The sequence below is a fragment of the Nerophis lumbriciformis genome, linkage group LG36 (assembly GCF_033978685.3).
Source record: "Nerophis lumbriciformis linkage group LG36, RoL_Nlum_v2.1, whole genome shotgun sequence".
Lineage (NCBI taxonomy): Eukaryota > Metazoa > Chordata > Actinopteri > Syngnathiformes > Syngnathidae > Nerophis > Nerophis lumbriciformis.
In genome coordinates, this window is record NC_084583.2 from 20666702 (window position 1) to 20680000 (window position 13299).

General features: G+C 38.8%; 1 protein-coding gene across 1 annotated transcript in view; it reads left to right on the plus strand.

The window, feature by feature from the left end:
- The window catches only part of LOC133576959 (myozenin-2-like), a 51559-nt gene that overhangs the window by 6464 nt on the left and 31796 nt on the right, over positions 1 to 13299 (plus strand). Inside the window, exon 3 of the mRNA XM_061930399.2 lies at positions 12022 to 12185. Within this exon, the coding sequence (XP_061786383.1) occupies positions 12022 to 12185 (164 nt within the window). The remainder of the gene's footprint in view (positions 1 to 12021; positions 12186 to 13299) is intronic.

Consider the following 13299-nt stretch of genomic DNA (forward strand, 5'->3'; position numbering starts at 1 on the left):
AGTCCTAAGTGTCCCAAAACTTTTGTTCAGTTTTAGTCCTAAGTGTCCCAATACTTTTGTCCAGTTGTAGTCCTAAGTGTCCCAATACTTTTGTCCAGTGTAAGCGTCCCAATACTTTTGTCCAGTGGTAGTCCTAGGAGTTCCAATACTTTTGTCAATTTTTAGTCCCAAGTGGCCCAATACTTTTGTCAAGTTTTAGTCCTAAGTGTCCAAAGCTTTTGTCCAGTTTTAGTCCTAAGTGTCCCAATACTTTTGTCCAGTGGTATTCCTAAGTGTCCCAATACTTTTGTGCAGTGTAAGTGTCCCAATACTTTTGTCCAGTTTTCGTCATTAGTGTCCCAATACTTTTGTCTACTTTAAGTGCGAAGTGTCCCAATAATTTTGTCAAGTTTTAGTCCCAAGTGTCCCAATACTTTTGTCCAGTGTAGGTGTCCCAATACTTTTGTCCAGTGGTAGTCCTAAGTGTCCTAATACTTTTGTCCAGTTGTAGTCCTAAGTGTCCCAATACTTTTTTCCCGTGGTAGTCCGAAGTTTCCCAATACTTATGTCAAGTTTCAGTCCTAAGCGTCCCAATGCTTTTGTCAAGTTGTAATTCTAAGTGTCCCAATACTTTTGTCCAGTTGTAGTCCTAAGTGTCCCAAAACTTTTGTTCAGTTTTAGTCCTAAGTGTCCCAATACTTTTGTCCAGTTGTAGTCCTAAGTGTCCCAATACTTTTGTCCAGTGTAAGCGTCCCAATACTTTTGTCCAGTGGTAGTCCTAGGAGTTCCAATACTTTTGTCAATTTTTAGTCCCAAGTGGCCCAATACCTTTGTCAAGTTTTAGTCCTAAGTGTCCAAAGCTTTTGTCCAGTTTTAGTCCTAAGTGTCCCAATACTTTTGTCTAGTGTACCTACCTTGTCTGCATTGTGTGGGCACGCTGGTGCTTCCTGCTTTTAAGCAGCCATCTTGAAAAAACAGCAGCATCAGCGCAGTGGTTCTTTGAAGGGTCATAAAATCAAAACCGGAGCAGGTATCAAAACTCTTTCGCCAACTTTTAATCAGAAGGGTTCAATCTCTCTCCTGTGTTAGTTTGAAGCCGAAACGACAAACGCGCTCAGAGGAGATAATGTTTGAAGAAAGGTGACCGGTTTTTACAAAAATGTTGTTTTGAAGGGGGAATAGCAAACTTCCTGTTGATTTTTGCTGGGGGTTGTCAATTTATGAAATGTAGGTCTAAGTTAGACCTACATAGAGGTTTTTGTTTCATGTCTGACCGACCTTCCCAGTGGGAGTTACAGGCAGTTTTGTCAATTTTTTCTTCCGAGGAGCAGTTTTTTCTGCGTTTTATTCAAAAAGAGCGCAATTTTTGAGATTTGGGGTTAGGTTTTTTCATAAGATCGCAATGTTTGCCAGTCCTGATGTGTGCGTTCAGTTTGGTGAGTTTTGAAGCGTGTTAAGGGGGTCGAATTACAGCTCAAAGAGGCAAAAGTTACTGTTTTTAGTACTTTTTTGTCTTGAAGGGGGAATTGCCAACTTCCTGTTGATTTTTGCTGAGGGTTGTCGATTTATGAAATGTAGGTCTAAGTTAGACCTACATAGAAGTTTTTGTTTCATGTCTCTCCGACCTTCCCAGTGGGAGTTACAGGCAGTTTTGTCATTTTTTTCTTCCGAGCAGCAGTTTTTTCTGCGTTTTATTCAAAAATTGCACTAGAGCGCAATTTTGAGATTTGGGGTTAGGTTTTTTATAAGATCGCAATTTTTGACAGTCCTGATGTGTGCCTTCAGTTTGGTAAGTTTTGAAGCGTGTTAAGGGGGTCAAATTACAGCTCAAAGAGGCAAAAGTTACTGTTTTTAGTACTTTTTTGTCTTGAAGGGGGAATTGCCAACTTCCTGTTGATTTTAGCCCGACAATATACTATTATGAAATGTAGGTCTAAGTCAGACCTACATAGAGGTTTTTGTTTCATGTCTCTCCGACCTTCCTAGTGGGAGTTACAGGCAGTCTAGTTGTTTTCTTTTTCCTAGGGGGCGCTAGAGCGCAATTTTGAGTTTTGTGGTTCGGTTTTTTTTTTTTAAAAAGGCAATTTTCGCAAGTCCTGATGTGTGGGTCAAATATGGTGAGTTTTGAAGCATGTTAAGTGGGTCAAATTACAGTTTAATGTGGCGGCGGAAGAATAAAGAATAAAGAATAAAACCTTACAAATTCAATAGGTCCTTATGTCCCATTGTATAAGGACTCCCTTTGGGAGTCCTTATACAATGGGCCATGCGGGCCCTAATTATGAAATGTAGGTCTAAGTCAGACCTACCGGTACGTAGAGGTTTTTGTTTCATGTCTCTCCGACCTTCCTAGTGGGAGTTACAGGCAGTCTAGTTTTTTTTTTTCATAGGGGGCGCTAGAGCGCAATTTTGAGTTTTATGGTTCGTTTTTTTTTTTAAAAAGGCAATTTTTGCAAGTCCTGATGTGTGGGTCAAATATGGTGAGTTTTGAAGCATGTTAAGTGGGTCAAATTACAGTTTAATGTGGCGGCGGAAGAATAAAGAATAAAGAATAAAACCTTACAAATTCAATAGGTCCTTATGTCCCATTGTATAAGGACTCCCTTTGGGAGTCCTTATACAATGGGCCATGCGGGCCCTAATTATGAAATGTAGATCTAAGTCAGACCTACATAGAGGTTTTTGTTTCATGTCTCTCCGACCTTCCTAGTGGGAGTTACAGGCAGTCTAGTTTTTTTTTTTTCTAGGGGGCGCTAGAGCGCAATTTTGAGTTTTGTGGTTCGTTTTTTTTTTTAAAAAGGCAATTTTCGCAAGTCCTGATGTGTGGGTCAAATATGGTGAGTTTTGAAGCATGTTAAGTTGGTCAAATTACAGTTTAATGTGGCGGCGGAAGAATAAAGAATAAAGAATAAAACCTTACAAATTCAATAGGTCCTTATGTCCCATTGCATAAGGACTCCCTTTGGGAGTCCTTATACAATGGGCCATGCGGGCCCTAATTATGAAATGTAGGTCTAAGTCAGACCTACATAGAGGTTTTTGTTTCATGTCTCTCCGACCTTCCTAGTGGGAGTTACAGGCAGTCTAGTTTCTTTTTCCCTAGGGGGCGCTAGAGCGCAATTTTGAGTTTTGTGGTTCGTTTTTTTTTTAAAAAGGCAATTTTCGCAAGTCCTGATGTGTGGGTCAAATATGGTGAGTTTTGAAGCATGTTAAGTGGGTCAAATTACAGTTTAATGTGGCGGCGGAAGAATAAAGAATAAAGAATAAAACCTTACAAATTCAATAGGTCCTTATGTCCCTTTGCATAAGGACTCCCTTTGGGAGTCCTTATACAATGGGCCATGCGGGCCCTAATTATGAAATGTAGGTCTAAGTCAGACCTACCGGTACGTAGAGGTTTTTGTTTCATGTCTCTCCGACCTTCCTAGTGGGAGTTACAGGCAGTCTAGTTTTTTTTTTTCCGAGGGGGCGCTAGAGCGCAATTTTGAGTTTTGTGGTTCGTTTTTTTTTTTTAAAAAGGCAATTTTCGCAAGTCCTGATGTGTGGGTCAAATATGGTGAGTTTTGAAGCATGTTAAGTGGGTCAAATTACAGTTTAATGTGGCGGCGGAAGAATAAAGAATAAAGAATAAAACCTTACAAATTCAATAGGTCCTTATGTCCCATTGTATAAGGACTCCCTTTGGGAGTCCTTATACAATGGGCCATGCGGGCCCTAATTATGAAATGTAGGTCTAAGTCAGACCTACGTAGAGGTTTTTGTTTCATGTCTCTCCGACCTTCCTAGTGGGAGTTACAGGCAGTCTAGTTTTTTTTTTTCCTAGGGGGCGCTAGAGCGCAATTTTGAGTTTTATGGTTCGTTTTTTTTTTTAAAAAGGCAATTTTTGCAAGTCCTGATGTGTGGGTCAAATATGGTGAGTTTTGAAGCATGTTAAGTGGGTCAAATTACAGTTTAATGTGGCGGCGGAAGAATAAAGAATAAAGAATAAAACCTTACAAATTCAATAGGTCCTTATGTCCCATTGTATAAGGACTCCCTTTGGGAGTCCTTATACAATGGGCCATGCGGGCCCTAATTATGAAATGTAGATCTAAGTCAGACCTACATAGAGGTTTTTGTTTCATGTCTCTCCGACCTTCCTAGTGGGAGTTACAGGCAGTCTAGTTTTTTTTTTTTCTAGGGGGCGCTAGAGCGCAATTTTGAGTTTTGTGGTTCGTTTTTTTTTTTTAAAAGGCAATTTTCGCAAGTCCTGATGTGTGGGTCAAATATGGTGAGTTTTGAAGCATGTTAAGTTGGTCAAATTACAGTTTAATGTGGCGGCGGAAGAATAAAGAATAAAGAATAAAACCTTACAAATTCAATAGGTCCTTATGTCCCATTGCATAAGGACTCCCTTTGGGAGTCCTTATACAATGGGCCATGCGGGCCCTAATTATGAAATGTAGGTCTACGTCAGACCTACATAGAGGTTTTTGTTTCATGTCTCTCCGACCTTCCTAGTGGGAGTTACAGGCAGTCTAGTTTCTTTTTCCCTAGGGGGCGCTAGAGCGCAATTTTGAGTTTTGTGGTTCGTTTTTTTTTTAAAAAGGCAATTTTCGCAAGTCCTGATGTGTGGGTCAAATATGGTGAGTTTTGAAGCATGTTAAGTGGGTCAAATTACAGTTTAATGTGGCGGCGGAAGAATAAAGAATAAAGAATAAAACCTTACAAATTCAATAGGTCCTTATGTCCCTTTGCATAAGGACTCCCTTTGGGAGTCCTTATACAATGGGCCATGCGGGCCCTAATTATGAAATGTAGGTCTAAGTCAGACCTACCGGTACGTAGAGGTTTTTGTTTCATGTCTCTCCGACCTTCCTAGTGGGAGTTACAGGCAGTCTAGTTTTTTTTTTTCCGAGGGGGCGCTAGAGCGCAATTTTGAGTTTTGTGGTTCGTTTTTTTTTTTTAAAAAGGCAATTTTCGCAAGTCCTGATGTGTGGGTCAAATATGGTGAGTTTTGAAGCATGTTAAGTGGGTCAAATTACAGTTTAATGTGGCGGCGGAAGAATAAAGAATAAAGAATAAAACCTTACAAATTCAATAGGTCCTTATGTCCCATTGTATAAGGACTCCCTTTGGGAGTCCTTATACAATGGGCCATGCGGGCCCTAATTATGAAATGTAGGTCTAAGTCAGACCTACATAGAGGTTTTTGTTTCATGTCTCTCCGACCTTCCTAGTGGGAGTTACAGGCAGTCTAGTTTTTTTTTCCCTAGGGGGCGCTAGAGCGCAATTTTGAGTTTTGTGGTTCGGTTTTTTTTTTTTTAAAAGGCAATTTTCGCAAGTCCTGATGTGTGGGTCAAATATGGTGAGTTTTGAAGCATGTTAAGTGGGTCAAATTACAGTTTAATGTGGCGGCGGAAGAATAAAGAATAAAGAATAAAACCTTACAAATTCAATAGGTCCTTATGTCCCATTGCATAAGGACTCCCTTTGGGAGTCCATATACAATGGGCCATGCGGGCCCTAATTATGAAATGTAGGTCTAAGTCAGACCTACATAGAGGTTTTTGTTTCATGTCTCTCCGACCTTCCTAGTGGGAGTTACAGGCAGTCTAGTTTTTTTTTTCCTAGGGGGCGCTAGAGCGCAATTTTGAGTTTTGTGGTTGGTTTTTTTTTTTTAAAAGGCAATTTTTGCAAGTCCTGATGTGTGGGTCAAATATGGTGAGTTTTGAAGCATGTTAAGTGGGTCAAATTACAGTTTAATGTGGCGGCGGAAGAATAAAGAATAAAGAATAAAACCTTACAAATTCAATAGGTCCTTATGTCCCATTGCATAAGGACTCCCTTTGGGAGTCCATATACAATGGGCCATGCGGGCCCTAATTATGAAATGTAGGTCTAAGTCAGACCTACATAGAGGTTTTTGTTTCATGTCTCTCCGACCTTCCTAGTGGGAGTTACAGGCAGTCTAGTTTTTTTTTTTCCTAGGGGGCGCTAGAGCGCAATTTTGAGTTTTGTGGTTCGGTTTTTTTTTTTAAAAAGGCAATTTTCGCAAGTCCTGATGTGTGGGTCAAATATGGTGAGTTTTGAAGCATGTTAAGTGGGTCAAATTACAGTTTAATGTGGCGGCGGAAGAATAAAGAATAAAGAATAAAACCTTACAAATTCAATAGGTCCTTATGTCCCATTGCATAAGGACTGCCTTTGGGAGTCCTTATACAATGGGCCATGCGGGCCCTAATTATGAAATGTAGGTCTAAGTCAGACCTACCGGTACGTAGAGGTTTTTGTTTCATGTCTCTCCGACCTTCCTAGTGGGAGTTACAGGCAGTCTAGTTTTTTTTTTCCTAGGGGGCGCTAGAGCGCAATTTTGAGTTTTGTGGTTCGTTTTTTTTTTTTTTTAAAGGCAATTTTCGCAAGTCCTGATGTGTGGGTCAAATATGGTGAGTTTTGAAGCATGTTAAGTGGGTCAAATTACAGTTTAATGTGGCGGCGGAAGAATAAAGAATAAAGAATAAAACCTTACAAATTCAATAGGTCCTTATGTCCCATTGCATAAGGACTGCCTTTGGGAGTCCTTATACAATGGGCCATGCGGGCCCTAATTATGAAATGTAGGTCTAAGTCAGACCTACATAGAAGTTTTTGTTTCATGTCTCTCCGACCTTCCTAGTGGGAGTTACAGGCAGTCTAGTTTTTTTTTTTCCTAGGGGGCGCTAGAGCGCAATTTTGAGTTTTGTGGTTCGGTTTTTTTTTTTAAAAAGGCAATTTTCGCAAGTCCTGATGTGTGGGTCAAATATGGTGAGTTTTGAAGCATGTTAAGTGGGTCAAATTACAGTTTAATGTGGCGGCGGAAGAATAAAGAATAAAGAATAAAACCTTACAAATTCAATAGGTCCTTATGTCCCATTGCATAAGGACTCCCTTTGGGAGTCCTTATACAATGGGCCATGCGGGCCCTAATTATGAAATGTAGGTCTAAGTCAGACCTACATAGAGGTTTTTGTTTCATGTCTCTCCGACCTTCCTAGTGGGAGTTACAGGCAGTGTAGTTTTTTTTTTCCTAGGGGGCGCTAGAGCGCAATTTTGAGTTTTGTGGTTCGGTTTTTTTTTTAAAAAGGCAATTTTCGCAAGTCCTGATGTGTGGGTCAAATATGGTGAGTTTTGAAGCATGTTAACTGGGTCAAATTACAGTTAAATGTGGCGGCGGAAGAATAAAGAATAAAGAATAAAACCTTACAAATTCAATAGGTCCTTATGTCCCATTGCATAAGGACTCCCTTTGGGAGTCCTTATACAATGGGCCATGCGGGCCCTAATTATGAAATGTAGGTCTAAGTCAGACCTACATAGAAGTTTTTGTTTCATGTCTCTCCGACCGTCCTAGTGGGAGTTACAGGCAGTCTAGTTTTTTTTTTTCCTAGGGGGCGCTAGAGCGCAATTTTGAGTTTTGTGGTTCGTTTTTTTTTTTTAAAAGGCAATTTTCGCAAGTCCTGATGTGTGGGTCAAATATGGTGAGTTTTGAAGCATGTTAAGTGGGTCAAATTACAGTTTAATGTGGCGGCGGAAGAATAAAGAATAAAGAATAAAACCTTACAAATTCAATAGGTCCTTATGTCCATTGCATAAGGACTCCCTTTGGGAGTCCTTATACAATGGGCCATGCGGGCCCTAATTATGAAATGTAGGTCTAAGTCAGACCTACATAGAGGTTTTTGTTTCATGTCTCTCCGACCTTCCTAGTGGGAGTTACAGGCAGTCTAGTTTTGTTTTTTTTCTAGGGGGCGCTAGAGCGCAATTTTGAGTTTTGTGGTTCGGTTTTTTTTTTAAAAAGGCAATTTTCGCAAGTCCTGATGTGTGGGTCAAATATGGTGAGTTTTGAAGCATGTTAAGTGGGTCAAATTACAGTTTAATGTGGCGGCGGAAGAATAAAGAATAAAGAATAAAACCGTACAAATTCAATAGGTCCTTATGTCCCATTGCATAAGGACTCCCTTTGGGAGTCCTTATACAATGGGCCATGCAGGCCCTAATTATGAAATGTAGGTCTAAGTCAGACCTACATAGAGGTTTTTGTTTCATGTCTCTCCGACCTTCCTAGTGGGAGTTACAGGCAGTCTAGTTTTTTTTTCCCCTAGGGGACGCTAGAGCGCAATTTTGAGTTTTGTGGTTCGTTTTTTTTTTTTAAAAGGCAATTTTCGCAAGTCCTGATGTGTGGGTCAAATATGGTGAGTTTTGAAGCATGTTAAGTGGGTCAAATTACAGTTTAATGTGGCGGCGGAAGAATAAAGAATAAAGAATAAAACCTTACAAATTCAATAGGTCCTTATGTCCATTGCATAAGGACTCCCTTTGGGAGTCCTTATACAATGGGCCATGCGGGCCCTAATTATGAAATGTAGGTCTAAGTCAGACCTACATAGAGGTTTTTGTTTCATGTCTCTCCGACCTTCCTAGTGGGAGTTACAGGCAGTCTAGTTTTGTTTTTTTTCTAGGGGGCGCTAGAGCGCAATTTTGAGTTTTGTGGTTCGGTTTTTTTTTTAAAAAGGCAATTTTCGCAAGTCCTGATGTGTGGGTCAAATATGGTGAGTTTTGAAGCATGTTAAGTGGGTCAAATTACAGTTTAATGTGGCGGCGGAAGAATAAAGAATAAAGAATAAAACCGTACAAATTCAATAGGTCCTTATGTCCCATTGCATAAGGACTCCCTTTGGGAGTCCTTATACAATGGGCCATGCAGGCCCTAATTATGAAATGTAGGTCTAAGTCAGACCTACATAGAGGTTTTTGTTTCATGTCTCTCCGACCTTCCTAGTGGGAGTTACAGGCAGTCTAGTTTTTTTTTCCCCTAGGGGACGCTAGAGCGCAATTTTGAGTTTTGTGGTTCGTTTTTTTTTTTAAAAAGGCAATTTTCGCAAGTCCTGATGTGTGGGTCAAATATGGTGAGTTTTGAAGCATGTTAAGTGGGTCAAATTACAGTTTAATGTGGCGGCGGAAGAATAAAGAATAAAGAATAAAACCTTACAAATTCAATAGGTCCTTATGTCCCATTGCATAAGGACTCCCTTTGGGAGTCCTTATAGAATGGGCCATGCGGGCCCTAATAATAATAATTTGCCTGGAGGCACTTAAGTGATTGTCCACTGATATCCCAGAAGCTCTGATATGTTCTGCAAACATTCCAGCAGGCAGTGTCCCATTGGCTGGTTTGTCCTCCAGTGGTACCCGACAGCTAAGCTTTGGAACAGCCTTCCCCTAACCCAGCGTTTCTCAAAGTGTGGGGCGTGCCCCACTGGTGGGGAATAGAGACATGACAGGTGGGGCGCGAGGAACGGGAGGAAATTTCACTTTAAAATGTTTTTTTTATTATTATATTCTTAGATTATTTTTTTTACTATGCTTTCATTTTCTATACACACTGTAAATCACTTTGTGATTCTGTCTGTGAAATCCGCTATATAAATAAATGGAAATTACCGGTACTTATTTTTACTGTAGGCTTTATATTTCTCGGTACGAGCGAAAGTTTGACAGACATAGCAACAGTAACTAATGGGGGCGGGGCTAAGCGGAACAAACATTCGCGCGGATGGGTAGCAGGCTAATGTGTGGATCACAATTACACAAATATATACATTTGTGACTCACACCTCAAAGGTCGTCGAGCAAGAGCCAGAGCCAGCGCCTGCAGAGAAACAAAAATGTGACGGGCACACACTGTGTCATTCACCGGGAAGCACTCGCGTCAAGGCAGCTCAGCCCCGAACTCAATGAGGTTTTAACATGTTGTGAGCGCGGTAAATTTGATCAAAACACGACCACTGAAAGTGCGACTGTTCTCTGCACTGTGTGAGGAAATGGGAGCTGATCATACAGCTGTGCTGTTTCACAGTGAAGCAAGGTGGCTCTCCCGGGGAAAAGTGCTGTCACTTGCCCTGTCTTGCCAAATGCATAGCTCCTCCTGTTTTTTTTTGCGAAGATTGCAAAGTGGCACTTTTATTGTATTTACTATTGAACTTGATGCAAGTTATTTGATTTATTATTGAACTTGATGCAAGTTATAACACTTTTGTTTTATTCATTATTGAACTTGATGCAAGTTATAACACTTTTTTTGATTTATTATTGAACTTGATGCAAGTTATAACACTTTTGTTTTATTTATTATTGAACTTGATGCAAGTTATAACACTTTTTTTGATTTATTATTGAACGTGAGCAAGTTATAACACTTTTTTTGATTTATTATTGAACTTGATGCAAGTTATTTGATTTATTATTGAACTTGATGCAAGTTATAACACTTTTATTTGATTTATTATTGAACGTGATGCAAGTTATAACACTTTTTTTAATTTTATTATTGAACTTGATGCAAGTTATAACACTTTTTTTGATTTATTATTGAACGTGATGCAAGTTATAACACTTTTTTAAATTTATTTTTGAACTTGATGCAAGTTATAACACTTTTTTTGATTTATTATTGAACTTGATGCAAGTTATTTGATTTATTATTGAACTTGATGCAAGTTATAACACTTTTTTGATTTATTATTGAACGTGAGCAAGTTATAACACTTTTTTTGATTTATTATTGAACTTGATGCAAGTTATTTGATTTATTATTGAACTTGATGCAAGTTATAACACTTTTATTTGATTTATTATTGAACTTTATGCAAGTTATAACACTTTTATTTGATTTATTATTGAACTTGATGCAAGTTATAACACTTTTTTTGATTTATTATTGAACGTGATGCAAGTTATAACACTTTTTTAAATTTATTTTTGAACTCGATGCAAGTTATAACACTTTTTTTGATTTATTATTGAACTTGATGCAAGTTATTTGATTTATTATTGAACTTGATGCAAGTTATAACACTTTTATTTGATTTATTATTGAACTTGATGCAAGTTATAACACTTTTATTTGATTTATTATTGAACTTGATGCAAGTTATAACACTTTTTTTGATTTATTATTGAACGTGATGCAAGTTATAACACTTTTTTAAATTTATTTTTGAACTTGATGCAAGTTATAACACTTTTCTTGATTTATTATTGAACTTGATGCAAGTTATTTGATTTATTATTGAACTTGATGCAAGTTATAACACTTTCATTTGATTTATTATTGAACGTGATGCAAGTTATAACACTTTTTTGATTTATTATTGAACTTGATGCAAGTTATTTGATTTATTATTGAACTTGATGCAAGTTATAACACTTTTATTTGATTTATTATTGAACTTGATGCAAGTTATAACACTTTTTTTGATTTATTATTGAACGTGATGCAAGTTATAACACTTTTGTTTTATTTATTAAACTTGATGGAAGTTATTTTATTTATTATTGAACTTGATGCAAGTTATACCACAGCTGCACAGTTATTTGATTTATTATTGAACTTGATGTTATTTTATGTTATTGAGCTTGAACGTATACAACTTGATGTTCAATAAATTTGAAAATGTTAAAGCTTGGCATTAGCGCTCTGTTTGGGTGATGGGGGCAGGTGGGGCTTGAAAATTCCCTCTTGTCCAAAGTGGGGGATGACAAAAAAAAGTTTGAGAACCACTGCCCTAACCTCAGCAAAATGTGACTCCCACCAGTCAATGTCATGCCCAGGCTGCTCCTCAAAGGCTGGCGTACACTTACGTGCAGGAAATGATGCCATTCTTTCATTGGAGAGCCTTTCATCCCGGGTTTCCTATTTATATGTCTCGTTACCCCATGCAACCCTGGACCACAACAAACATTATACACCCCCTGACATCATCATCTTCAGGCTATTTCAGTGTCTCTGCTGTGCACAGATAAGAAACAAGCAGTGAGCACAAAGCTCTGTAAGGCTTTTAAAAAGCTTTATCTTCTTTAATATAGCCGCCTTCATTTGCTTCATAAAGAAGAAATTAAAAGTGAGTGTTTGGCCAAAGGTCCCCCCCGGCTAAATGTCGCATTGCATTTTTGCAGGGTCTCCTAATAGCCATGCAGCACATGCTTCTACGTGTATCTTGTTAAAGCGCATTCATGTCATGTCAGAGCGTCTGAATCTGGGAAAGAAGATGAGCGTTCCGCGAGACGTGATGATGGAGGAGCTCAACCTGCCGTCCAATCGAGGCTCTCGTATGTTTCAGGAGAGGCAGAAGAGACTGGAGAGGTTCACGCTGGAGAACAGCCCCGATACTGTTCACTTCAACATGAGCGTAAGGATACCACTGATTGCATGTGCTTACACACAAGTACATGCTTTGGCGCTTATTTCCGTTGAATGAGAGACAAAAGAACATGTTAGAATTAAATAAGATATAGACTTTTCTATTCACTAAGAACCACCTCAGAAAACACTCCAAATACCACCATAATGACCAGCATGGAAATACAGTAGCATAGTAGGCCTAGATATTCATTAAAAACAAGACAGAGTTTTAGGTTTTTTGGGGGGCCATTGTAACATTGTACACAGTTTGAACAGTAACACTGTGTTTCAATACTTCATTAAGTGATTCTTCGTCATACCACTAGATCAGGGATGTCAAACTCGTTTTCATTGAGGGCCACATCCAAGAGGGCCGCTTGTAACAGCCAATAATGTGTGAATTTGCCTCTGGATTCAATTATTATTAAGGATATATATATATATATATATATATACAGAGGTGGGTAGTAACGCGCTACATTTACTCCGTTACATCTACTTGAGTAACTTTTGGGATAAATTGTACTTCTAAGAGTAGTTTTAATGCAACATACTTTTTACTTGAGTATATTTATAGAGAAGAAACGCTACTTTTACTCCGCTACTTTTATCTACATTCAGCTCGCTACTCGCTACTAATTTTTATCAATCTGTTAATGCACGCTTTGTTTGTTTTGGTCTGTCAGACAGACCTTCATAGTGCCTGCGTTTCAACAAATACAGTCACTGGTGACGTTCACTCCGTTCCACCAATCAGATGCAGTCACTGGTGACGTTGGACCAATCAAACAGAGCCAGGCGGTCACATGACCTGACTTAAACAAGTTGAAAAACTTATTGGGGTGTTACCATTTAGTGGTCAATTGTACGGAATATGTACTGTACTGTGCAAACTACTAATAAAAGTTCCAATCAATCAATCAAAAGTGTGAAGGAAAAAAGACCATTTTTTATTATAACCATACACCCCGTCAAAAGCCTAAAGACTGACTGCACAGTTCCTGTCTTCACAATAAAAGTGCCGCTCCATCGCGCCTGCGCTTTCAAAATAAGAGTCTCCGAAAGCCTGCGCAAACAAGCTAGCAAGCTACGGAGTTTGCCGCCAATGTATTTCTTGTAAA